The sequence below is a fragment of the Cnephaeus nilssonii genome, assembly GCF_951640355.1.
Source record: "Cnephaeus nilssonii genome assembly, chromosome: 2".
Taxonomy (NCBI): domain Eukaryota; kingdom Metazoa; phylum Chordata; class Mammalia; order Chiroptera; family Vespertilionidae; genus Cnephaeus; species Cnephaeus nilssonii.
Window position 1 is genome coordinate 14,249,481 of NC_137073.1, and position 27,574 is coordinate 14,277,054.

Here is a 27,574-nt window from a genome sequence, read left to right on the forward strand (position 1 = left end):
CTTAGGGGAACTGATAAATGTTTCTCTCTCATGTTGATGTCTCTCTTTCCCTCTAAGCATGTCCACTGGCGTGGATTAAAAAAAAAGCTCACCCTAGCCGGTTTGGCTCAGTCACGCAGTGGTTGGCAAACTCATTAGTCAACAGAGCCAAATATCAACAGTACAACTGAAATTTCTTTTGAGAGCCGAAAACCGACTTCTGCGCATGGGCCACAAAGTTTCAATCGCACTGTACATGCGCGCCCACACGTGGTATTTTGTGGAAGAGCCACACTCAGGCCAAAGAGCCGCATGTGGCTCGCGAGCCGTAGTTTGCCGACCACTGGCTCAGTGGATAGAGGGTCAGCCCTCAGACTGAAGGGTCCCAGATTAAATTCCAGTCAAGATCACATACCTACGTTGCAGGCTCAAACCGCTGCCCTGGTCCGGGCACGTGTGGGAGGCAACCAATCTATGTCTCTCACATCCATGTTTGTCTCTCCCCCTCCCTTCCACTCTCTAAAAATCAATGGGAAAATATCCTTGGATGAAGATTAACAACAAAAAAACTCAAGTGCTTTTCATTTGGTGACATCTCAGAATAGATGGGCTGTCTGCCGTGTAATTTAGCAACAGAACACTCCCAACTGTGTTTTGTGTTTTTTGAGTCACAAATAGGGAACTGGCGCAATTTACCCCTTGCTCTCTTATTTCTGAGTATGTCTTTCTATGAGGCCCTTCTACCCCCTAGGACTGATCAGGACAGGAACTGCTGAATCCCTGAACACATAATTCGGATTAGCGCCCTTTTGCCAACTAGCGGATGTCTTTGACCGGTTTGCAAAATCCAAAAGCAGCGGGTCAGAGGCCTTGGGGCAGCGGTTGCCGCCTAAGGAAAGTATAGACTTTACCCTGTTCCTCCCACCCCGGCTTGTCCGGGTCACTCCGGCTCCCGCCCAGGAAGAGGTTCCCGTGGAGAAGGGGCGGGGCATCTGGCCTGGCCGCTAGTGGCACGGACCTACGTCCTGACTCCGCCCACCTCAGGGGCAGCCGGCCTTCTGCCGGCCTGTTGTCCAATACCGACACCCGACGCCGTCAGCGGCACCTGCTCTCACCAATCGGCTGCGAGCGCGTCCCTCCACACGCCCTCGCGTCCTAGAGCGGGGGCGGGGCCACGCGCCGAGATAGGGTGTGGCGGCATGACTGGCATCGGCGTCGTCCTTTAAGCGCGGGCGGCTGAACCTCTAGCTGCGCGTTGCCGGGCGGGAACCGCGGCGCGGCAGACGACCAGGAACCGAGCAGCGGGCGACATGTTCCATATTCCGGAGAGCGAGGGCGGCCGAGCCAGCTCCAGGTGCGGGTGTGGGCGAGGGCGAGGGAGCGGTGCGGCCGGCGGGGAGGCCTGCGGGTGATCTCACAAAACCACGGCCTCCGCTTCCGCGTCGGGGAGATGGGCGCACACGCGGATGTGCTCCCGGGTCCGCCAGCGTCTGGGCTGAGGGCCTGAGGTGCTCCTTTGCACATTTTTCGTCTGTAGCGCACCGAAAAGATGCCGGCAGAGTGGTCTGCTGCTTCGGGGGGGCAGTTCCGTGCGCCCGGACAAGGCGGGTGTGTGCCGGGCTGCGGGGCACCCTCGTGGTGCCTGTGCTGGAGCCTGGTGGCTGGTGGGCGGGCCTCTGGGGAAGGTCACCATCCTGAAATCCTCCCCAAATACCGCAGACCTGTGGAACCAGGTGGAGCTCACTCCTAACCCCGCAGCCCGGGAGCCGGGCGTACCCTTCCTTAACTCCCGCAGCCGGGGAGCCAGGTGGAGCCCTCCCCTAATCCCGGAGCCTGCCTCTGGGTCAGGTGGAGCCCTCCCTTAATCCCGAAGCGGTGCCTGCTCATCCTGCAGCTCTGGGAGGGAGGTAGTGCTCTTCCCCAATCCCGCAGCCCAGGAGGTAGGCCGGGTACGGCCCTCCCTGCTTTGTTGATGAACTAGGCAGGACTACAAGTAATAGAAACGGAGATTCCCATTGCAGGTCTCGGCTGGACGGCCACATTCAGGAATACACCGCAGCACGCGTTCTTTCTTTTTTTAGAGATTTTTAAAAATTGATTTTTAGAGAGAGAATTAGGGGGAGAGAGAGAGAGAAACATCCATGTGAGAGCGGAGTACAACCCCCTACCCGGGATCAAGCCAGGAACCTGGGCCTGGACCCTGACCTGGAATGGAACCGGCAACCTTTGCATCGGACCTCTCCCAACTGAGCCGCAGTGGCCAGGGCAGCACGCTTTCTTTTTAAGTTACAGTGCTCTGTGTATGGTAAGTCAGGTAAGTTAGAGTTGTCAGAGCTGGCGAGGTCTGTCATGCCACTGGGGAGCCAGCTTGCACTGTGGACTTTTGGGTCTTCAGATGCCCAAGAGTTTTCTTTATGGGGGCCCAGCCTTCCCTTCAGAGTAGAAGAGAATGTGTGTGTGAGGACCGTTAAGATAAATACTAGATACTAAATAAAAGACTGTAAACTTGGGGGAGTTAGGTCAGTAGTCAGTACACCTAACGAAATAAGTAGTCATCAATCCATGGAACAATGCATCTAATTCTATAAGGCTAGGGAGCCAGAAGTTTCCCCTGGAGTGAGTGCTCAGGATGAATCAGGCTCCTGGTGCCTGGTAGCTGCTGTTCTGCCCCACCCACACCAGCTTCTTCCCAGCACTTTTCCAGTTGTGTTCACGGAGTACATGCCCTCCTTGTTTACACGGCCTGACACTGGATGCCCAGGAAATGCTGGTTAAGGAGAAAACGCCATGAGTCACTGATAGAATGCTGACTTCAAGCTACAGACGTTAGCTCAGAGCTGGTGCTCTAAGGTAGCACCCCACACTTCTTTGGGAGATTCATTTTTGGAGAGGACATTATGAAGAAAAAGTCTTCCTTTCAGGACATTGAAGAAGGAAAAGGAGTCTTAATTGGATGATTACATGTAATTGGAAGCTCTGCTTGGGATCCGTTGGAAGCTTTACATTTGACCCCCTTCTTAAAGGAATTGATTAACTAGGGCAGTGGTCGGCAAACTGTGGCTCGCGAGCCACATGCGGCTCTTTGGCCCCTTGAGTGTGGCTCTTCCACAAAATACCACGTGCAGGTGCGCACATACAGTGCCATTGAAACTTCGTGGCCCATGCGCAGAAGTCGGTTTTCGGCTCTCAAAAGAAATTTCAATCGTTGTACTGTTGATATTTGGCTCTGTTGACTAATGAGTTTGCCGACCACTGGACTAGGGCGTTGTAGGATTCACACTTTAATTGGCTGTGCTGGGAGGGAACCAAGTGGTGGTGTAGGATCCATCACCCAGCCAGGTTTTCTCTCAGACCTGTATCTCTGTATTCTTGATGAGGGATGATTTTGTGTTAAAGGAATTTTGAACTATGAAAGCATTTTACTTTAGCCATCATTAATCTAAGGTCTTTCCTTTAAGCTATAAGGTGTATATTTGTAAGGAATTTAATCCAAGTCTGTTTCACTGCTTTTCTCCAACGCTGACCAATCCCCAAAAGCTTTTATGACACAGGGACAAGATGGAAGGTCTCTGCTCATGCTATACATAGTCCCTGAGCTGTGTGTTTTCTTTTCTTGTCACATGCCCCTTAGTTCCTCTTGTATTTTGAATATCTTTGTTGAAATATATTGAAAGGATATTACAAAATGAAGAAGTAACTGGGAGGCAGCCCCGCCATGTGATTTCATCCCCAAAATGTCTTAGTGTTCCCACCCCCTCCCCAAAACTAGTGTCATCGTGTTAACAGTGCAACTGGTTGAGCCACATTGAGCCCTTGTGGGTTCTGTTTTTATTGAAATGTCTATTTAACTCTTGGCCGCATTGACTTGAGACCCTGTTGGGGCAGCCTGGAATTTGTGTGACTGCCCCAGTATGGCTGTGTACCCTGCCTTTGTGATGGAGATAGTTGCTGCCTCTTCTCAGGGAGCTTGGCTGTTATGCACAGGAATCTCTGCTGTAGTATTATTGGTACCACTAGCCTTTCTTCACTTGTTTTCAAAGTAAAATAAAATTCACAAAGGTACAGAGAGTAATAGAATAAACACTCTATTTCCAGCACCCCAATTTAACATTTCATCATTTCAAATAGAGCTGTGGTTTATCTCCTGTGCCCCAAAGGCTCTTTCCTCACGGAGATCGCAGACTCAGTTTGGGCCTCTCCAAGGATGCCTTTGGAGTTCCACTAGCACTCAGTGCTTCTATGGCATCGCTCACAGAACACTGAAACCACCTCTGCACAGCTCTGTTTTCCCAGCAAACCTGGAGTTTCTCTAGGCCCAGGACTTGCTCTCGTTCATCTTTCTATCTGCAGTGTTTGCCACAGGCTTCCAGCAATAGGTGCTCAGTGGACGTGAGTTGAACTGAATGAAGCAAGGGTGAGAGGTTGAGGAGACTTGGGAGATCCAAGAATGTAGAATGTGAGAGTCAAGAAAGCATCCTGAGAGCTTTGAATCAAGATGAGTCTACCCAGAATCTGATCTGACAATTTTCTGGGACCTTTAGGGTTTGAAAGAAGAGCCATGTTTCAAATAAGTTAGTAAAAGGAGGATTTTAACTGGTGCCAGCATGAGACGGAGTTAAATTCAGTTCCGTTCTGAAGATTACAGGTCTCTATTCCCTTTTTCAAAGAGATGGCTGTGAAGACCCAAGCACGTTGTACCTGCTGTAGCTAGCCAAGAAAAATAGGAAGAATATCATTGTGATCTGGGCTCAGTGACTTATAAATACATACAGGGGTCACATGGCCTCACCGTGTCCACCAACAAAGTGCATGATGAGTCCTATTAAGTCTTTTAAGTCTACTTATTGGTTAGTTTAAAAAAATTCCCCTCAAACTGAAGTAATTTTTTTCCTTCATTAAATCCATGCCGAAACCGGTTTGGCTCAGTGGATAGAGCGTCAGCCTGCAGACCGAAAGGTCCCAGGTTCGATTCCGGTCAAGGGCGTGTACCTTGGTTGCGGGCACATCCCAGTGGGGCGTGTGCAGGAGGCAGCTGATCGATGTTTCTAACTCTCTATCCCTCTCCCTTCCTCTCTGTAAAAAAATCAATAAAATATATTAAAAATAGTAATAATAATAATAAAAATAGTAATAATAAATCCTTAAGGAAACGCTAACTGCTGACCAGGCACCTACCTTTGCCCTCCTCTCAAGCAGACAGGGACTATGGGCACCACATGGAAGGCCTGCCAGTTGTACTCTTGGCTTCTGTGGTGAGGAGCTGGCCTGCTGGTCTCTCCCCCGGCCGGGGCTGGCATGTCTGCCCTCTGTAGAGCAGATGAGTGCTTTCTGCAGTCCTGCTTTACAGCCAGGAATCTCAGAACTGTTCACTTTAAATTGCAGTGAATGATTAGCTCCCATTCTAGCTCTTTTGAGGAAATATTGAAATATCCTATTTTTGTGAACTAAATCTTTGACCGTGTTTATATAGCTTTCCAGTGAGGCTTAACCTCGAATCAGAGCATTCATGTGGCGTTGAGCTCTGTAATTTCATCTATTTCTAAATGTTGTTGTTGCTTAAGACTAAAGAAAGAGCCTGGACCACTCACCAGTTTAAAACTCAATTTCAGTAGGCCCCTTTTTCCTATAAGATGCATTTAAAAAGTCTTTCTAGGTGTTCTAAAAAGATGCTATGAATTCACTGTGTTGCTGCTTTGTGAAAGTAGACAAACTCGGGGTATCAGGGCAGAGCTTTGTGCAAATATAATTCTTCAGTTATTGCGACAGTGACTCAAGGTCCTGATCTTCCTCTTCTGAAATGTTCACTTTAAAACCTCCCAAGATGGGGTAAGTGATTAACCAAAGGACTTGTATACATGCACATACGCATAACCAGTGGACACAGACACCAGGGAGGTGAGGGCATGTGCTGGGGGTGAGAGAGGCCGGGGGGAGGTCAATGGGGGGAAAAGGGAGACAGATGTACTACTATTTGTAATACTTCAAACAATTAAAAAAATCCTCCCAAGAGGGACACTCCAGGTAGATACTGCTAGTGTTGGATGAACAGTGGGAATGCCACTATTTGTAGGTGTTCAATTAAAATCAACCCTCATGTACACTATTCCTCTCGAAAGCACGCCTGCACCTTTTCTCTCGGGCGTGCATCTCCTAAACTCTAAGGGACCCCAGGAGAGCAATGGGCAGCAGTGCTCATCCCAGGCTCACCCCCTCAACCTGTCTTCAAGGCCCCTTTTCTCTGAGTTTCCAATGAGCCAAAGCAGCCTGTCTAGTCTCTCTCCTGTTTCTTCTGTCCTAAGCCCTTCCTTGTTTGACTGTCCCCAGCTTTAATTAAATAGACTCTAAAAAAATAATAATAAAAATCAACCAGCCCGACTGGCGTGGCTCTGTGGTTGAGTGTCAACCTATGAACCAGGAGGTCACAGTTCAATTCCCATTCGAGGGCACATGCCCAGGTTGTGGGCTCAATGCCAGTGTGGGGCATGCAGCAGGCAACCTATCAATGATTCTCTCATTGACATTTCTCTCTCCCTCTCCCTTCCTCTCGGAAATAAATTAAAATGTCTTTAATTAAAACTAATCAACCATAGGTGTTTTATTTTTAATATATTTTTACTGATTTCAGAGAGAAAGGGAGAGGGAGAAAGAGATAGAAACATCAATGATGAGAGAGAATCGTTGATTGGCAGCCTCCTGCACTCCTCCTACTGGGGATCAAGCCCACAACCCGGGCATGTGCCCTTGATTGGAATTGAACTTGGGCCTGTGACCCTTCAATCTGCAGGCCGTCGCTCTATCCACTGAGCCAAACCAACTAGGGTAACCATTGATGTTTTAGAGATGACATGGTGCATATGTGTTGATCTGAAATGAACAGTGGTGCTTGCAGGTGTGTTCTCTGATATCCGATGTTTGACATTTCACTGGTTATACTGGACTGGAGGACCAGAGGTGATTATCTTGGTGTAGAATGCAGATTCTCAGGACTCACCTGCATTAATGTTGGTGGCACTCCCCATGGTCTAAGTTGACACTTTCCAATAAAAATGTAAGCCACGTAAGGAATTTTAAATGTTCTAGTAGCCACATTTTTAAAAGGAAAAAGAATCAGGAAAAATTAATTTTAATAGACATAATTCAACCTAATATGTACAAAACACTTTCAGCCTGTGATCTATATAAACAACAAGATTAAAGAGATATTTTGCCTTTTTGTCTACGAAATCTAGTGTGTAGTCTAGTTACAGTACACTTAAGTCCTTACTTCCACATCCAAGTGCTCACTAGCCACAGTGGCCAGTGGCTGCCCTTCTGAAGACCCAACTATGTGGGTCAGACTTGATCTGTGGTTAAATGGTGAGCTTCCCCCTCATATTTTCTTGGAGATCTTTAAGAGGCATTAGGGCATAGTCCGAGCTCCAGATCCAGACTGCCTGGGCTTGGATCCTGGCTCTGCCACTCCTTGTGTGACCTATCTTGTGATTTCTCTTTATCTCAGATGCATGGTCTGTGAAAACAATGCCTGCCTTAAAGGGCTGTGTGTAAGGTCTTTGGAACAATAGCTGGCATATAGTAAGCATTTGGCAAATGTAAGCTACAGTATTAAACACCACTGAATGTATTTACTGTGTACTAATTAAAATTTGTATTAAATTCTACTGAATGTGGCTCAATTTGCCTGTTTTAGGGAAACTTCACTTATAAGAGGTCCCAGGAATAATTTTTAAATATACACATTTCAAGTGGGTTTTTGGCATAATCAAGACATACAGAGAAAACTTTTAAGGAAACCTTAAGGGTAGTAGAGGAAGTTTGCCATATGTCCATCTGTAAACTAGTCATGCCAGTTTGGAGTAGTTGCGGTGTATAACTTTTCCATAAACGTTAATTACGGACATTGAAGTCCAGCTCAGCCTCCATCTCTCATGCTTGCTTTGTGCTTGCAGGGCCATGCAGCCTCCCGGAGGAGCATCGAGTGATCTTTTTGGGAGTCCAGAAGAAGTTGTTCCTTCAAGTCGGCCCAACAGGATGGCATCGAATATTTTTGGACCAACGGAAGAACCTCAGAACATGCCTAAGAGGACCAACCCCCCAGGTATAGGCGTTTGTGACTCACTGGTCCTTGGGCCTCTGCCTGTTCTTATGAAGCTGCTCTTTTGATAAAATTTTCTTTTTTTTTTAATATTAATCCTTTCACATATCTTCTGGTATAGGCTATCCATTGCCATCAGAGTTCTAGAATGTGAGAAAGGGTTGCTCAGTCATTCTTGAATTCTCCCTCTGTATCAGCAGGCATTGGCTGGGTGTAGGCACTGAGAATGCAAAGGCTGGTGGTGGAATACTGGCTCCGGCCAGGGACGCTCTCCCAGTTGTACCATGGACTCCTGAGATTCCTGAAATTGTGTACAGATTACACATTTAGACATTTTTCTTGCCCTGGCCAGTGTGGCTCAGTTGGTTGGGTGTTGTCCCAGGCACCAAAGGTCGCCAGTTCGATTCCCTGTCAGGGCACATGCCTGGGTTGCGGGCTCAATCCCCAGGTAGAGTGGAAGGGAGAGAGAATGAGGGGAGAGGGAGGGAGGGGGCGGGGGGGAGAGAAACATTGATGTGAGAGACACATTGACTGGTTGCCTCCTGTATGCGCCCTGAACGGGGCTGGGGATCAAACCTGCAACCAAGGTACGTGCCCTTGACTGGGAATTGAACCTGAGACCCTCTGGTCTGTGGGCTGACACTCTAACCACTGAGCAAAACTAGCTAGGGCTGTTTGTTTTTTAATCCTCATCCAAATATGTTTTTATTGATTTTTAGGGAGAGAATGAAATATTGATGTGAGAGAGAAACATTGATCAATTGCCCCTCATTCGCACCCTGACCGGGGATCGAACCTGCAACCTTTTGGTGCACAGAACAACCAGGGCAGGAAGGAAGGGTATTTTTTAATCAGCTTGTTGGTGGGATTGAAACTCTAAAAAAGGCTGACTTGGTCTAGCACACATCTCTTAGTTCTTACCCCACATTCTGGTGGTTACAGTGGGAGAGCATCTTAGAACAATCTTTTCCTCGGCTAATAGGTTGTCCAGTTGCGTGATCATACAGTGCTAGTTACCTAAGGAGCTCTCCCTTGTCTGTATCCATGAGGAAAAGGAAGGTTCATTCCATCTTTAAAGATTTGTGAGGCTAGACATAGGAATCAGTATTTCAGACAAATAATAAAATCAAGCAGAACCAGAGCTAGAGCTGCTTGCCACTCAACCTCAGTTCTACGCATGTGTGAATTTGACAGGTGCACATACTTCTTGACCAAACCCAAAGAAACAAAAGCAGTAGATTCAAAAGCTAGTGTTTTGTTTGATTTGTTGGGAGACAGAGAAGGGTAGATATAGTAGAGAAGCAGGCAGTTTTACTGAGTAGTGTTCTCACTGTATCCAGTTTATGGTTGTAGGGCCAGGAGTGGTCAGCCTTGCACATCCTTTGTATCAGTAATAGCATAACAATAGGTCATGTGGCCGATTGAATCAAATCTTGGGCACCTGAAGGTTGAATCAAATTGAATCAAATCTTAGGCAACCCTGCTAGCGGTTCTCAACCTGTGGGTCTCGACCCACAGGTTGAGAACCACTGCTGTAGAGCCTAAGACCATTGGAAAACACAGATATTTACATTACGATTCATTAACAGTAGCAAAATTACAGTTATGAAGTAGCAACGAAAATAATTTTATGGTTGGGGGTCACCACAACATGAGGAACTGTATTAAAGGGTCGCGGCATTGGGAAGGTTGAGAACCACCGATAGGATCCAGTGGTGGTTATGTGTTTGCTTTGTCTTTGTGATGGTTGTGTCTTATGAACTTTCCTGGTATGATCCCCAGCTCTCGTGCCCAGTGGCCACCCTGGGCCCCTCTTGACCCGAGAGTGAGAAAGCCTCTGTGGTTCATGATTACAAGGTGTATTAACCGGTATGATTCCTTTTGCAGAGTTCCTCCTTCTTATGGTCCTATTGTTTGGGGTTTGTTTTCTGTCCTGCCAAGTGCTCTTTAAAATTATGTGTGCCCTAACTGGTTTGGCTCAGTGGATAGAGCGTCGGCCTGCAGACTGAAGGGTCCCAGGTTCAATTCCAGTCAAGGGCATGTACCTTGGTTGCGGGCACATCCCCAGTGGGGGAGTGCAGGAGGCGACTGATCGATGTTTCTCTCTCATCGATGTTTCTGACTCTCTATCCCTCTCCCTTCCTCTGTAAAAAATCAATAAAATATATTTTAAAAAATAAATAAAATAAAATAAAATTATGTGTGATGAGCATAGCCAGTGTGGCTCAGTTGGTTGAGCGTCATCCCATGCACCAAAAGGTCACCAGTTCAATTCCCAATCAGGGCACATGCCCAAATTGGGGGGCTCGATCCCCAGTAGGGGGCTTGCAGGGGGCAGCTGATCGATATAGCTCTCTCCTCGATGTTTCTATCCCTCTCCCTCTGTCTAAAATGGTTTGTTGTTGTTGTTTTTTTATTTTTTATTGATATCAGAGAGGAAGGGAGAGGGAGAGAGATAGAAACACCAGCGATGAGAGAGAATCATTGATTGGCTGCCTCCTGCACACGCCCCACACTGGGGATCAAGCCCACAACCCATACATGTGCCCTGACCAGGAATTGAACCATGACCTCCTGGTTCATGGGTTGACACTCGACCACCACACTGGCTGGACTGAAATCAGTTTTTTTAAAAAATTAAATGTGATGAATTCTCAAGGGAAGCTGGAAATGGAAAAATGCTAGTTGTGTCCACAACCCCAGACTTAAACTCCTGCCCTTGTTTCTTATTTAGTCTTGCAGACTTAGCCAGCACAGTCTTTCAGTGAGAGGGCCTGATTGAGAAAAGTGTGAAGGACAGAGTGTGTGACTTAGTACGTGAGTCACTGAAAATTTACCAAGGATTGTCATACTCAGTGTTTCATTTACTCCTCATTCATGTGCTTTGCTAGTGGCTTTGTTTAGATCTTCTACAAATTGTTTTTCATGGTGGTCTAACAATGATTGATATGTGCGGATTTAATATCTGCCAGGGAGTATGCTAAATGCTTTGCATGTATTTATTTAATTCTCTCTACGAACCTAGGAGGTAGGTGGTACTACCCCTTGACATGGAGAAAATGGAGGCTCAGGGCAGTTCACACGTGTGGTAAGCCCCACAACTCATTGGTAGCAGAACTAGCCTTTGCATATGGGTTTTTCTGACTCCAGAGCTCCAAGCTTACTTACCCTCTTTGTATATCTACTGGGATAAATTTCTCAAAATGGAATTATTGAGTGATTTAAAATACTGATAGAGCCCTAACCAGTTTGGCTCAGTGGATAGAGCATCGGCCTGCGAACTGAAAGGTCCCAGGTTCGATTCCGGTCAAGGGCATGTACCTTGGTTGCGGGCACATCCCCAGTAGGTGGTGTGCAGGAGGCAGCTGATCGATGTTTCTCTCTCATCGCTGTTTCTAACTCTCTGTAAAAAGTCAATAAAATATATTTTTAAAAAATAAAATAAAGTGGCTCCAATTTTTAAAAAAATAAAAATAAAATAAAGTACTGATAGATACTTCGAACTAGTCTTCAATGGGTGGCCCAGTGTTCACCATGACACATGTGATGTTGCTCCTCACACTCTACTACCAGATATCTTGAATTTATTTTTCTTCAACTATGGATGGATTAAGCACCTTTTCTGTCTTCAAAGCTGAATTCATCTTTCAGGCAAAATATTGAGTAATAGACATGACTAATTGAAGTTCAAAAACAGAACTATATTGTTTAGGGTTGGATATACACACAGTAAAACTTAAAAGAAATAAGTTTGTAGTTTCTAGAAAATGGAGGCATGGAGTGATGTGAAAGGAATACTCAGGTTTCTGTGAGCTAGTAGCATCTATACAAGCTGTTGGTGGATATGGGTATTTGCTTTGTCTTTATTTGTGATAGTTGTGTCTTAGGAACTTTTCTGTTATGTTTCACAATTTAAAAAATTTTTTTAAATGAGCGTTGCCTCTCGGAAGTGCCCGGCTAGCTCAGTCGGTAGAGCATGAGACTCTTAAATGAGCGTTGCCTCTAGCCAAAACCTTCATATTGAGTTACTTTTATCTAACTTTTTTTAAAGCTGAATATTCATCTTAAAAACTAGAGGCCTGGTGCACAAATTCGGCAGGTCGGGGGCGGGGCTGGTGAGGGGGGCCTGCAGGCAGTTGGCCGGCTGGCTCCGCCCCCTGGTTGAACTCCAGGTCCAGGGGACAATTTGCATATTAGCCTTTTATTATATAGGATAGGATAATTTACTTCAGCATAACCAGAAACAATGCAATAAGGGGATGACCTCAAGCATTACTTTTTCTTCACTTTGTGGTCTAGACGTTTTTGCTAACAACACATTGTTAATAACAACAGCCTGGCAGCATTACTGAGGGCTTACCCACTTCATGTATATTAACTCAAGTATTTCACCGACTGCCTCAGGAAGGTATTATTATTATTTATACCTTGTTAGAGTTGAGAAAATGGGGACAAAAAAGGTTGAGGCCACTTATCCCGGCTCACAAGTAAGTGACTGAACAGGGTCTCCATCCAGCAGTCAGGCCACAGATCAGCTGTCCTTATCACCATGCAGGGCTGGTTTCCCATCCCCAGAGTTCCCAGCTTGGTGTCTGTGGCTCCTTGGAAGGTCCAAGCCAAGGTTCAGGTTTGTAGTCACCCTGATGTTATATGAATGTGTGTGTGTGTGCACATTTTCCTGCAGAGCCGTCCCACATATTCTGTGTTCTCCCAACCAGCAAAGGCAGGGAACTATAGTCCAGTCGCTCCTTTCTTTGCACTATGATTCTACGTGTCCCCTAGAGCAGCGGTCACCAAACTTTCAGACCTCACAGACCACCAGTGGCCCGCAGACCATCAGTTGGCGACCGCTGCCCTAGGGGACTGGCATCCTGGAAGGCCACTTTGCTTTATTATTTATTTATTTTACTTACTTATTAATTTTTTATTTCAGAGAGGAAGAGGAGAGATAGAAACATCAATGATGAGAGAGAATCATTTGATCAGCTGCCTCTGCATTCCCCCTGCTGGGGGTTGAGCCCACAACCTGGGCATGTGCCCTGACCAGAATCGAACCGGTGACCTCCTGGTTCATAGGTTGACGCTCAACCACTGAGCCACACCAGTTGGGCATCCACTCTGCTTTAGAATCCGCTTCAACAGCAGGGGTCTGAAGGCTAGAGAAAGAACAAACCCCAGAGGAACCTCCTCCTCTCTGAGCTCACACGGGGCTTGTCATTCATATTGTTCTTAGTGTTCATGGCCTTCTATTGAAACTGTGGGTTACTATAGCCAAGAAGTGACTAATCACTTTTCCTTATTCAGATATGAGCAACAAAGAATACCCCCTTTTTTTTACGTTGTGTGCTATGTAGATTGTTTTACATCGTTTTTCACTGAACAGTATATCCAATACATAGAAAATACAGCCAACATTTATTGAGCATTTATGTCCCAGGCATTGTTCTAAGCATCTGACACATGAGCTACAGTAAGTCATTGAATCCTCTTAGTGCTGTGAAGAAGATCCTTTTATTATCCCCATTCTACAGATGAGGAATTTGGGGCACAAAAAGGCCAAGTAACGTCTGTACGGTCTTATAGCTATTTAATGGAATGCATCTTCTTTCCTCCTATAAGATAAATGGTTGGTGCACCAGGGCCATGATCATAATGGTCCCAGCATTTAGCATAGCACTCTGTGGAAAGGAAATGCGTGTGTGGTGTTTGCTCAGTGAATGATCTATTGGTATTGTATAGTAGCTATCTTTCTACTTAATGTAGGGCATTTAAACATTTACTTTTCATGGCCAGGCCTTAGTGATCTGCTTATACAAAGTTACATCTTAGATGCATGTCTTGCTAATGTCTTATCGGATGACTTATAGTTGCAGCAAAGATGTTAAATGTCTGTGATTTGCTGACATATCTACTTGTCACTGGAAATTCCAGCCAGAATGAGGTCAGAAAATTACTACTAAATGTTATTTTCCAGATTACACCTTTGCCTCTAACAGGGCATGTTATTAAATTCCGTCTTTTCTGTCTGACCTAAAAACTTAGAAACTGTTTGCTTTTAATCTACTAAAGAACATTTCATGGGTTTAATGAAGAAGATTCTTTAACAAAAAAGCATGAAAAGTTCAGGGGTAAAGAAATTGGGGGCAGGAGGGGAAGCCGCTTTATACCATATCACCATCTTGCCTCTAGTAGCCAGCCCAGTTCAGCTCAGTTCCAGAAACGAAGGCCCCAGCAGGCACCTGGGAAAGGGGACTCTCACTGTCCCAGCCTTGTTGGCCTGAACTCGGGACTGGACTAGGGTGTTACTATGAGAGGAGCTCTCTGAAGTGATGAATGGGAAAGGCAGGAGCAGGGAGATGTTCTGGGTTGCTCACTGCTCTGTGCTTGTTTCTGCAGGGGGAAAAGGAAGTGGTATCTTTGAAGAATCAATGCCTGTGCACACTCGACAGCGTCTGAACCCACCTGGTGGGAAGACCAGTGACATTTTTGGGTCCCCTGTGACGGCTACTTTACCCTTGGCACATCCCAACAAACCCAAGGTATGGACTACAGTCAGATAGCAGACATAAAAGAAAGAAAAGCAAACACTGAGCCAGGTTCTTTTTCTCAAAGGCCCTGAGGCAGCCTTGACATGTTATTAGGAATAGACAAAAAGGGTGACGTTGGTTTTCCTGGGTGCAGTCATTAGTAATTGAGTTTTAAAGCTCCCCTGAGTCATCGGAGAAATAGATTCCATCCTCGTGATGACTGAGCCCTGGGGGAAGCTGGTCTTAGTGTGTTGATAGCAGGGACTGCCCACTGCAGATCACTGCACATCACTGAGGAGTGGCAAGAATAGTTACAGAATTGTTCATGCAAAAGAGGAGTTTACGTTTCACAAAAATTTCACAATGTTTAATGGCCATTGATCAAGTACAACTGCATTGGACTAAAATTCACCAAGTATTTAGAATTCATGGGTTCCCTACTTACACTCTTTACAATTTTTTTGTTTTGTTTTGTCAGTCAGTCAATCCTTACCCGAGGATACTTTTCCATTGATTTGTAGAGAGAGAGGGAGAGAGAAATATCGATGGGAGAGAGAGACATTGATTGTTTGCCTCCTGCATGTGCCCCAACCAGGGGTGGAGATCAAACTTGCAACCGAGATACATGCCCTTGACCAGACTCAAACCCAGGATCCTTCGGTCCTAGGGCTAACGCTCTATCCAGTGAGTCAAACTAGCTAGGGCTATTTTTTTAAATCTTATTTAAAAAAAATAGCCCTAGCTAGTTTTGGAGAATGCCAGAGGATCAACTCAATATCATGAAAACTGCTAAAAGACAGTCAAGCATTTGTTTGTTTGTTTTAAATATGTTTTTACTGACTTTAGAGAGAGGAGAAGGGAGAGAGAGAGGGGGAAAAAACAAAACATTTCATCGGCTGCCTCCTGTATACCCCTTACTGGGGATTGAGCCCATAATCCGGGCATGTGCTCTGACCAGGAATTGAACCAGTAACCTTTTAGCACGGAACAATGCTCAACCAACCTAGCCACACTGACCAAGACAGAATCAAGCATTTAGACAGCGTTTTCTGCATGAATTATACTTCAGGATATCAGTTTTTAAGGCAAATTTGCCTTTTATGAAAGTACTCTAGCCTATAAGTGAAGAAGGAATAACAGAATTCAGATATCACCATTTTGCAGAGTTGTAATGAAATTGTGGATCTAGGCAGTGATCATCAGTGGTTCTTAACATCACAAACGAGAGACAAACCTAAAAACTATAGGACTCATAATAGAAGGCCATCATAGACCATCTTTGATTATCAAAAAAAGAAGGCCAGAATGAGATCAAACCTCATATTAGTCGATACCACAGGGTTTCAGAGTTATCGAAAATATGGGAAATGAATAGCAGAGTGGTGGGATATTCTAATTTATTTTTTTTAAAGACTTAAGAACACACTCCCTGTCAAAGTCCCAACAATGCTTTTTTTTTTTTTTTAAATAGACCCATTTTAAAATTCATATGGAATCTCAAGAGACCCGAAAGAGTCGAACAACCTCGAAAATTAAGAACAAAGTTGGAGGTTTACTCCTCCCAATTTCAAAATTTACTACAGTAATCAAAACTGTGTGACACTGGCATAAAGATAGACATATAAACCAGTGGAATAGAATTGAGAACCAAGAAATAAATTCTCACATTTATGGTTAATTGATAGGTCCACACGGTGCCAAGATCATTCAGTGGGGAATAGAACAGTCACTTCAACAGATGTTGCTGGGAAAATTGGATATGCACATGCAAAAAAGGAAGGTGGACCCTTACCTTACACCATATACAAACATTAACTAAAAATGGATCAAAGACCTACATTTAAGGGCTAAAACTTCAAAATTCTGAGAAGAAAATTTAGGGACAAATCTTTGACCTTAGATATGATAGTGGCTTATGACACCAAAAATAAAGGCAACAAAATTTCAAATAAATAAATAGGACTTCATTCAAATTAAAAACTTTTGGCCCTGGCCGGGTAGCTCAGTTGGTTAGAGCGTCGTCCTGATATGCCAAGGTTGTGGGTTCCATCCCCAGTAAGGGCACATACAAGAATCAACAATAAATGCATAAATAAGTAGAACAACAAGTCGATTTTTCTTTCCTCCTCTTCTTTCCCTTCCTCCCTTTCCTTCCCCCTTCTCTCTTTCTAAAATCAATTAAAAATTTTTTAAAGGCACCATCAATGTAGCATTAATTACAGTAGCCAAGATATGGAAGCAGCCTAAGTGTCCATTGATAGATAAATGAATAAGGAAGATGTACATATATACAATGGAATATTATTCAGACATAAAAAAAGAATGCACTCTTGCCATTTACGGTAGTTTGGATAGAACTAGAAGGTATTATGCTTAGTGAAATAAGTCAAACAGAAAGATAAATACCATATGATTCACTTATATGTGGAATCTAAGAAACAGTAAATGAACAAACTCAGATGCAGAGTACGAATTGGTGGTTGCCAGAGGGGAGGGGGGTTGGGGTGCTGAGTGAAAAAAGTGAGGGGGAAATTGCCAGTTATAAAAATAGTCACAGGCCTGGCTGGCGTGGTTCAGTAGTTGAGCATCAACCTATAAACCAGGAGGTCACTGTTAGATTCCAGGTCAGGGCACATGCCCAGATTGCCCGCTTAATTCCCAGTGGGGGGCGTGCAGAATGCATCCAATCAATGATTCTCATCATTGACATTTCTCTCTCCCTCCCCCTCCCTCCCTCCCCCTCTCTCTCTCTCTCTCTCTCTCTCTCTCTCTCTCTCTCTCTCTCTTTCTCTCCCCCCTCCCTCCCTGCTCCCCCCCTTCCTCTCTGAAATCAATAAAAATCTATTTAAAGCCCTAGCCAGTTTGGCTCAATGGATAGAGCGTCGGCCTTTGAACTGAAAGGTCCCAGGTTCGATTCCAGTCAAGGGCACATGCCCGAGTTGTGAGCTTGATCCCCAGTGGGGGACTTGCAGGAGGCAGCTGATCCATGATTCTCTCTCATCATGGATGTTTCTATCTCTCTCCCTCTTCCTTCCTCTCTGAAACAAATAAAAATATATATATTTTTTAAAATCTATTTTAAAAAAAATAGTCACAGGGCTATAAAGTACAGCATAGTGAATAGAATCAACAATATAACTATGGTGTCAGATGGGTAATAGACTTACAGGGGTGATTATTTTTTAAGGTATATAAATGTCTAATCTTTTTTACACTGGAAATTAATATAATGTATGTCAACTAATTTTAAAAAATAATTTAAAAAAACACTATCAAGAGAATGAAAACACAACCCATAGAATATATGAAATCACATATCTGATCAAGGTTTGCTATCCAGATTATATAAAGAATTCCTACAACCAAACAACAAAAGACAACCCAATTCAAAATGGACAAAGGACTTGAATAGACATTTCTTCAATCAGCACATGATAAGATGTTCAACGTTCTTAGTCCTTAGGGAAAGGTACATGAAAATCACAAGGAGGTACCACTTCACACCCACTAGGACGACTATTATAAAAACAAACAGAAAATAACAAATATTATTTATTGGCAAGGATATGGAAAAATTGAAACCCTCATACCATGCTATTGAGAATGTAAAATGGTTCAGCCAATGTGGAAAACAGTTGGAGTTTCTGAAAAAATTAAACATAGAATTTACCATGTGACCCAGCTATTCCCTTTTAGGTATATATCCCCAGAATTTGAAACAGGAATTCAGATATTTGTACACCTATTTTAATAGCAGTACTTACAGTGATGCTATTAAATAATCCAAGTGTCAACCAACAGATGAATGGATAAATAAAATTTGTTATACATACATAAAGGGATATTCACCCATAAAATGGAATGACATTTCTGATACATGCTACAACATGGATGAGCCTTGAAAACATATCCTAATCTAAAATTTGGTTAGGTGTTAAATATTTAAGGAATCAGTTATTTTTGCAATTGTGTGTGTTACGGATGTTTGGATGGTTTTTAGGACATTTTTAAGAGCCACATCTTGAAATATTTATGGGTAAATGAAATTTCTAGAATTTGCTTTAAAATAATTCTACAAGGGGGTGGAGAGATTGTGATTGGGAGACTGTGGCTGAGACCAGGATGGCAATGAGTTTATGTCATTGCAGCTCTACGGCGGGTTATGAGGGGATTCAGTGCTACTTTGTTTATGGTTTAAATTGTCCGTAATAAAAACGTGTTTAGAAGTTGAAAAATGAACCCAAATCCTCCATCCATGTCTTGATTTTCATCGTCCATCTGAATGAGCGTAAAAAGTTTCTGAATCACATATTGACATGGGGTTTGCCTTGTTGCAGGACCATGTGCTCTTGTGTGAAGGAGAAGACCAAAAATCGGACCCTACAGGTGAGTTTGTTTCCTGTCCCTTCCCCTGAGTGCTCTCACTCTGGAAGAGTTGCTGGTGCACCCAAAGAATGAGAGGTAATATTCCCGTGTCCCTTGCAAGCCAGCTGAGAAAAACAAGGCTGTGTTTATTGCTGAGGATTTAAGATGTAAAGAAGGCCAGGGAAACGGGCTCAGCCATTTCTGATGAAACCTTTTCAACTGGTCATCACTGGTTTTTCTTCACATCTTGTCATTACTCATCAGCCGAGGCCTAAGACACAAGGTGTCCTATTTTAGAAGCTGATCTTTTGTAGGGAAGGGCAGGGATCCCAAGTCCCGTGACTGCGGGCAGCACCAGCAGAACTAATGCAGAAAAGAAGGGTAAGAAGAGCAGGGACAGGAATGATGAGAAGGAAGAATGTAAGGCTTGCATGTGGAGGGGAGAGCTGGTGCTTCCATAATCCATCCCCCAGGGAGTAAGCTGCCCCCATGGTGGGGCTCGATGTCAGACTTGGAGTCCCACTGTTGTTCTCTAAGCTGACAGCACTGATTTCTGCCTTTGCGTCACCATTTCCCTCAGATGATAACCAAGATACATGGGAATTTATTCATTCACTCAAAAAGTCCAGAGTAATAGTGTCAGAAAACCTTGCCTCATCTTGCTAGACCCTCCAGTTAAGACTGGCTTCCTCTCTGTTCATGCTTGCTTTGAGATAGTGTGCTTTTTATATTGTGGTGGAGAAAAAGGGAAATGGAGTCCAACAAGCAATATAAAGAAGTATTGAGCTTATTTAGGAATTAATCAAGGATTGTTTATAGTACTGAGCCCAACTTTATGCCCAGTTCAGGAATGGCCTCTGCTAATAATCAGTGAGTCTCTTGGCACAGACGGAAGCCTTGCTCTGTTTTCCTCTCTTCCCATTGCAGTATGCATTTCTTGCTAGCTGGTTTATGTCACAGACTTTCCATGTGCACAGCTTGCCATCCAGGTGTTGGGGAGCCTCTAATGGGATGGTTTGCTGCTTTGTCCCACAGCTGCCATGAGCACCTTGCCCAGAGAAGAGCCAGGTGAGAAAGGTGGCCCAAGAGAAGCAGACTGTGCCCTGGAGCCCCAGCCCACACCTACAGCTGACAGCCATGAGCCCAGGCTGGGCCCACGTCCTCGATCTCACAACAAAGTCCTGAATCCACCTGGAGGCAAATCCAGCATCTCCTTCTACTAGAGAAGCTATTGCTTCCCCTGTAGCCAGATAAGAAAATCGAGAGATAGGATTTCAAATATTATAGTTTCCTTTAGCCCAAAGGAACGGGGGTGGGGAGAGGGTCTGTTGTGTTTCTGAAGCCACCGCTCAGGCTCCCCTGCCACCACGAGAGCCACAGAGGACCTCACCTTCCAGACTGCGAGAGACATCTCTTTGTGGGGGGCTGTGACGCCTTGGTGAACAGTCATACGTAATTTTGGATGTGAGAGGAACTTTCAGTTGGGCCGGGTGGGGAGCTGGTGCAAGGCTACGGGGACCCTGATGAAGTGAGATCTTCCAAGTCCTTGTTGCATCGGCGACCTGCCAGCCAATTGGGTATCTAGGAATCACTTACACAGTAGCAGAGTTTAAAGCCTCAAAGAAAGCCAGAACAACCTGTGCGTTGGGCATAAGCCGAAACACTAGTCTCCACTCTTGGGACTACTGCTGCTAACCCGAGACCTCCTTTGCACCCAGGCACACAGTATTCTGCAGTCTTTTCTTGAAGCATTTTGATTGCTTTCCCTCGGCAGCTGTCAACAAAAACCAAAAAGTTTTCTCAGTCTTATGCTTTATGGACAGATTTTGTACCCTGATCCTCTGGGGTGATCTATCTGCCTTTCACTCACAAGGGACTGGACTCGGTCTCTTCAGACTGGTTTTGCTTGTGAATTGTTTTTGTGGGGTTTTTTTTCTCTCATCCTTAAATTTCAGCCTTAGCTCTTCACCACTAATGTGGACAGTTCATTTATCTGCAAGGCCCACTGACTTCTGTAAGACTAAAACTATCCAGATACATAATTGGTTATTTAAATCTTTCATGTGTCTTTATTCCTGTTGACATTGGGAAGAAGAGATGTTTGAGAACTTTGAGTTCTTTAATATCTAAAGAGCTGTTCTTAAATACCAGGTGACTCTGGTCTGTTTCTGACACCTCTCTAGAAAAAAGGCAGTTGCTCAGGTCCGCCCAAGAGGAAGAAAAGTTTGCTTAGGCCACCCTTTATAAAGCTTTGCAGAACCTTTGGACCGAATTCAGTTTCCAGAAGAGACTTGGAGACCTTAGGCTAGGAGATTAGTTTGGCAAAAAAGCCTTAACTGGCCAATTCTTTGATATTTACCAGCAAAGGTAACGTTACCTGGCAAGTTGTGTTGCTTTAATCTGTCAGGCAGAAGTTTCTCCCATTGAGCTTCCTAAGAGTTCCAGTCTACATCACTCATGCTGGACCAGTAGTTAAGAGGAGAGAGAGGGTTTGTGTGGTGGTGGCTGTTGGTATGAGTGCCTGCAGAGCTAATGCCAGGTGCTGGAAATGTCTTCGTCATTAAAATTGAGAAAAGAAACACGTGTGTTTAGTTATAGCCACAGTGGCTGAGACACTAAGTGCCTACAGGAGCTGCCTCCCAAACCCCCTCTTACACCCAGCACATTGAGGGGATCTGCATGTGGCTTTGTCAACCAAAGAGTTTCCCTCCTTTCAGTTATCCTGCTGACTTTGGAGCCAAGAAACACTTATTTCATGTGACTTTACCAAGTACTTCCTGTCTCCGTGTTTCAAATGGTCATTTTTAAGAAAATTGTTTGGAATTCAGAATATTTCCCCCCCATTAAAACATGTCATAGATGGTGGTTAACTTTTAAGCCCAAACACACTAATTGGTTTTAACTTATAATGAAATGTACTAATGGTAGAAATGAACTGCCATTTATAACTACATTTTGCTTTTTAATACACAACATAATTTGTGAATTCCAAATTGGGTGCTGGCATTGTGCTGCTGGCCCTTGTGGCCTCACCCTCACCCTCACTGTCAGGCAAATGAGAGGAAGGACTCTAGTTCTGTCCACTGGCAGGGATCCATGAACTCTTAGCATCCTCTTATCAACCTCTAAGCTGCATTGAAAAATTACCAGTCTATTTTTATTAAGCCTTAAAACTTTTTATGTGCATTTGGTGCCAACTTTTTTCTAGAGCTGTATCAAAAACAACAAACCTGTACTCACATCACAATGTAATTTTGATAGGAACATTTTGTTATTTTTACAAGGCAGAATTGGGTGTAACAGTTGAAATAAACTTAGTAATCATGTATGCAGGGTCTTTGCCTGTTTGGTGTCTTTGTGTCTGTGGGGGTGCACATACTTTCTTTAACATCCATTCTCCAACATGCCTGACCGCTGCTCCTTCCCTTACAGCGTTTCCTCAGTGAATGGGTTTTTTTTCCATTTAGCCAGAGGATGCCCAAATTAATCTCTAAGGTTATGGATTTAGATTTTTTTCATTTGAAAACCAAAGGTTCAGCTGTCTTTTTTTAAATTTTATTTTGTTATGTATCCAATTCTTGTTTTACATATATATAATTGTGTGTGTGTGTGTGTGTGTGTGTATTATTGATTTCAAAGAGGAAGGGAGAGGGAGAGAGATATAGAAACATCAATGATGAGAGAGGATCATTTGATTAGCTGTCTCCTACACGCCCCACACTGGGGATCGAGCCCACAACTCAGGCATGTGCCCTTGACCGTAATCGAACCCAGGTCTCTTCAGTCCGAAGGCTGACCCTCTATTCACTGAGCCAAACTGGCTAGGGCCAAAGATTCCGCTTTGAGTAGAGTGAGCAGAAATGTTTGAGGGTCTCTTTCAGTTTCTATAATTTAAAGATTCATTTTTTCTGCCACTTGTTTTCCTAAAAAATTGAAGGTATTTGAACTTGCCTCTGAATTGGCTTTGAAACTGTCCAGTGACAAGCCTTCTCATGAGTAGATGAGGTGATGAGCTATTAGAGTTTGCCTGTAGATTCAAGCTCTGTAGAGAAGGCACAGATTGAACGTCTTTCCTTCTTACATATTACCTATTATAGGTCCTACAAGCAAATTTAATGTCCTTGTATGCATGACGTGGGTTCAGGATAATGAAACTTCTCAGACTGCCTGCCTGCCTGCAGAGTTCCCCTACAGGAGGCTCCACACTTATGCCTACTGGATCATGGCCAACTACCAGAACAGCACTTAAACCCGACCTGGGTTACCTAACATGATCTTCACTTGTTCCTCTGAACATGTTTGAGAGTGCAGAGACTGTTCCAAAGACGGCTAGGCTCTGGCAGCATTACATTACCTGTTTGTCTGGGTAGCCCAGTTGGTGGGAGCATCATCCCGATACGCCAAGGTTGCGGTTCAATCCCCAGTCAGAGCACTTTAAAAAATAAATAAACAGCCCTAGCTGGTTTGGCTCAGTGGATAGAGCTTCAGCCTGCGGACTGAAGGGTCCCAGGTTCAATTCCTGTCAAGGGCACATGCCCAGGTTGCGGGCTGGAAGCCCAGTGGGGGGCGTGCAGGAGGCAGCCAATCAATGATTCTCATCATTGATGTTTCTTTCTCCCTCTCTGAAATCAATAAAAATATATTTAAAAAAATAATAATAAAAATAAATAAGTAAACAAACATATTATCTCTGTAGCAGGCACTCCAGCCACAGGTGAGCACTGAGGTCTTGGAGTGTCACAAGGCAATGGCTGAGTCTGAAAGGACCAAGGCAGTTCCATCTGTTACGGTGGGGGGTGAATAAAATCAAAGGGTTGCCACTTCCAAGTCCTGTGCCTTGTCCAGAAATACGTTGGCTCTTTTGATGGGACATAATTTGTTCCATTATCTTTTATCTTTGTGAATCAAGCCTTACAAGCATACATGTACCTCCTTAGTTATCTAGTTCATTTCTTCTGAACTCATTATGTGTGTGTGCGTGTGTTTTGGTGGTTTCTTAAAATGTTTTTATTGATTTGAGGAAGAGAGGAAGGGAGAGGAAAAGAGAAAATCAATTGGTTGCCTCCCATGTGCACCCTGACCAGGGATCAAACTTGCAACCTGGGTATGTGCCCTGACCGGGAATTGAGCTGGCCACCTTTTGGTACCAATGGAGCCACACTGGTCAGGGCTGAACTCATGTTCTTAATCCTTAGAATTCTTAGAGATCATGAATGAAGTACTCCTGTTTTATGTTTGACTAAAAGGTGCTATATAAAATTCAACTTGGGAAGAAATGAGAGGTACATTGCAGGGGCTTGGTTGACTTTTCAGCAGGCATTTGAGATATTTAGAAATTAAAGTAGAACTTGTCCTGTCTGGTTTGGCTCAGTGGATAGGGCATCGACCTGCGGACTGAAGGGTCCCGGGTTTGATTCCGGTCAAGGGCACATGCCTGGTTTCGGGCTTGATCCCCAGTTGAGGGGCGGGGTGTGTGCGGGAGGCAGGCAATCAGTGATTCCCTGTGATCATTGATGCTTCTATCTCTCTCTTCCTCTCCCTTCCTCTCTAAAATCAATAAAAATATATTAAAAGAAAAGAAATTAAAGTAGAACTTTTGAAACCTGTTGCCCCTTCTGACATTTTAGTCTTTTAATGAGAAAAGAAAGTTGTGTTCCAAATTATCTTTACAAATCCAAAAGGAAGCCTATTTATTAAGAAGTAAGTTCTGGCCCTGGCCAGTGTTTCTAAGTGGTTAGAGCGGCCCACACACTGAAGGGTCGCAGGTTTGATTCCTGGTCAAGGGCATGTACCTGGATTGCAGGTTCGATCCTCAGCCAGGTGTGTGTGGGAGGCAACAAATCAACATGTCTCTCACATCGATGTTTCTCTCCCCCTCCCTCTGTTCCGTCCACTCTCTAAAAATCAATGGAAAAAAATATCCTCAGGTGACGATTAACCAAAAAAAAAAAGTAAGTTCTAGCCCTGGTCAGGTGGCTCAGTTGGAGCATCTTCCCATATATCAGAAGGTTGAGGGTTCTATCCCTGGTTGGGGTATGTATGGGAGGCAAGCAATCGATGTTTCTATCTCTCCATTCCTGTCTCTAAAAATCAATAAAAACATATCCTTGGGTGAGGATTTTAAAAAATAAGATGCTGGCCCAGCCGGTGTTGCTCGGTGGTTGAGCATCAACCTATGAACCAGAGATCATGGTTCAATTCTCAGTCAGCACATTCCCAGGTTATGGGCTCCCCAGTAGGGGGCGTGCAGGGGGCAGCCGATTGATTCTCATCATTGATGTTTCTATTGCTCTCTTCCTCTCCCTCTCTGAAATAAAAATATATTTTTTAAAAAGTTCTATTCAGTTAGGTTGTCTCTCAAGAGTGTTCCAGTTGCATTTGTTTTTTTTTCTAAAGTAGATTGTTCTTAATTTTTTTTATTGATTTCAGAGAGGAAGGGAGAGGAAGAGAGATGAAAACATCAAGGATGAGAGAGAACCATAGATTGGTTGCCTCCTGCACACCCCCCAATGGGGATCGAACCCGCAACCTGGGCATGTGCCCTGACTGGGAATTGAACCGTGACCTCCTGGTTCATAGACTGATGCTCAACCTCTGAGCACACTGGCCGGGCTGATATGATAACTCTTTTTTTGTTTGTTTGTTTGTTTTTATTGAATTTTTACAGAGAGGAAGGGAGAAAGAGAGTTAGAAACATGGATGAGAGAGAAACATCGATCAGCTGCTTCCCACACAGCCCCTACTGGGGATGTGCCTGCAACCAAGGTACATGCCCTTGACCAGAATCGAACCTGGGACCCTTCAGTCCACAGGCCGACGCTCTATCCACCAAGCCAAACCAGCCAGGGCTGATATGATAACTCTTGATGCTTACTGAAGAATGCAACTGGAGCCCAGCCTGTGTGGCTCAGTGGTTGAGTTTCGACCTATGAACCATGAGGTCATGGTTCGATTCCCGGTCAAGGCACATGCCCAGGTTGCGGGCTCGATCCCCGGTGTGGGGTGTGCAGGAGGCAGCCAATCAATGGTTCTCTCTCATCATTGATGTTTTTATCTCTCCCTCTTCCTCTCTGAAATAAAAAAAATATATATTTTTAAAAAGTTATATCATCATGTTAAAACTTAATTTTGTTTTAACCAATTTCAAGTAACAAATCTGTCTAATCATCTATATATATAAAAGCCTAAGCGACCATCCCACTATCTGACTGGTAGCTATGATGTGCACTGACCACCAGGGGGCAGATGCTCAATGCAGGAGCTGCCAAGCTGTAGTGACTTGGCAGCTGTGGTTCTCAGATGACACACCAGGAACCAGAGAGGAGGGAGCCTGATTCCGGGGTGCATCACCTGAGAACCACCCTCTCACAATCTGGAACCCCTCAGGGGATGTTGGAGAGCTGGTTTTGGCCGATCCCCACAGCCAGGCCGAGGGACCCCACTGGTGCACGAATCCGTGCACCAGGCCTCTAGTATTAGTAATAAAAACTAATAAAGTTGATGGCCAAGTCAGTTGACCTCTCTTGGTAGTAGGGGCTGTCCTACTGTATTTACTACTTCAGGAAGTCAACAGGGTCAAATTTCTGGAAAAGGCCTAAGACAGAAGTCCTAAACATTCCCCAAACCACTCACAAGCTTTCTCTGTAACTTGCTCACCAAGAAAACAAACAAACAAACAAAAAAACACCTTTCATCTCTTTGTCCTGACTTAATTTGACAATATAAAACTAGCCGTAGTCGGTTTGGCTCTGTAGTTAAGAGTGTCAGTCGGCCCGAAGACTGAGGGTTCTGGGTTTGATTCTGATCAAGGGCAGGTACCTCGGTTGCAGGATCTGATCTGGTCAGGCCCAGTGCAGTTGAAGTGCGTGTGGGAGGCAACCAATCCACGAGTCTCTCTCACATCAATGTTTCTCTCTCTCTGTGTCTCTCCCCTTCCCACTCTCTATAAAAAAACACATACAAAAACCGCCCTAACTGGTTTGGCTCAGTGGATAGAGTGTCGGCCTGTGGACTGAGGGGTCCCGGGTTCGATTCTGGTCAAGGGCCTATACCTTGGTTGCAGGCACATCCCCAGTAGGAGGTGTGCAAGAGGCAGCTGATCGATGTTTCTCTCTCATCAATGTTTCTAGCTCTCTATCCCTCTCCATTCCTCTCTGTGAAAGATAAAAAAATAAAAAGAAGAAGAAGAACCGCCCTAGCTGGTTTGGCTCCGTGTATAGAGAGTCAGCCTGTGGACTCAAGGGTCCTGGGTTCGATTCCCACCAAGGGCATATGCCCAAGTTTCGGGCTTGGTCCCCGGTGGGGGGCGTGAAGAAGGCAGCTGATCAATGATTCCCTCTCATCATTGATGTTTCTATCTCTTCCTCTCCCTTTCTCTCTGAAATCAATAAAAATATATTTAAAAAACAAACACCTAACAATTCTACATAACATTTATTGTATTCTTACTATTTGTTAGAGATGGTGCCAAATCCATTTCATGGAGTAGGGGTGAGAGCATTTCTGTCAGCGTTAAACTGTCATTAATGATTTTGGTTTGGCTTCGGTAGAGTTCACACTACCAGTGTGGTCCCGAAGCTGAAAGTGTAAGTCCTGGGTTCATGGTGTCCTC

The 27,574-nt window shown here is 44.5% G+C and overlaps 1 protein-coding gene across 1 annotated transcript; it reads left to right on the top strand.

Annotated features, from left to right (window-relative positions):
* The first annotated feature begins 1,184 nt into the window (after positions 1-1,184).
* Positions 1,185-22,289, top strand: JPT2 (Jupiter microtubule associated homolog 2). Its single transcript, XM_079760810.1, has 5 exons — positions 1,185-1,333; positions 7,926-8,074; positions 14,468-14,610; positions 18,936-18,984; positions 19,999-22,289. Exons 1-5 carry the CDS (start codon positions 1,290-1,292, stop codon positions 20,184-20,186), a joined length of 573 nt encoding a protein of 190 aa, XP_079616936.1. The 5' UTR covers positions 1,185-1,289; the 3' UTR covers positions 20,187-22,289.
* The last annotated feature ends 5,285 nt before the right edge of the window (positions 22,290-27,574 follow it).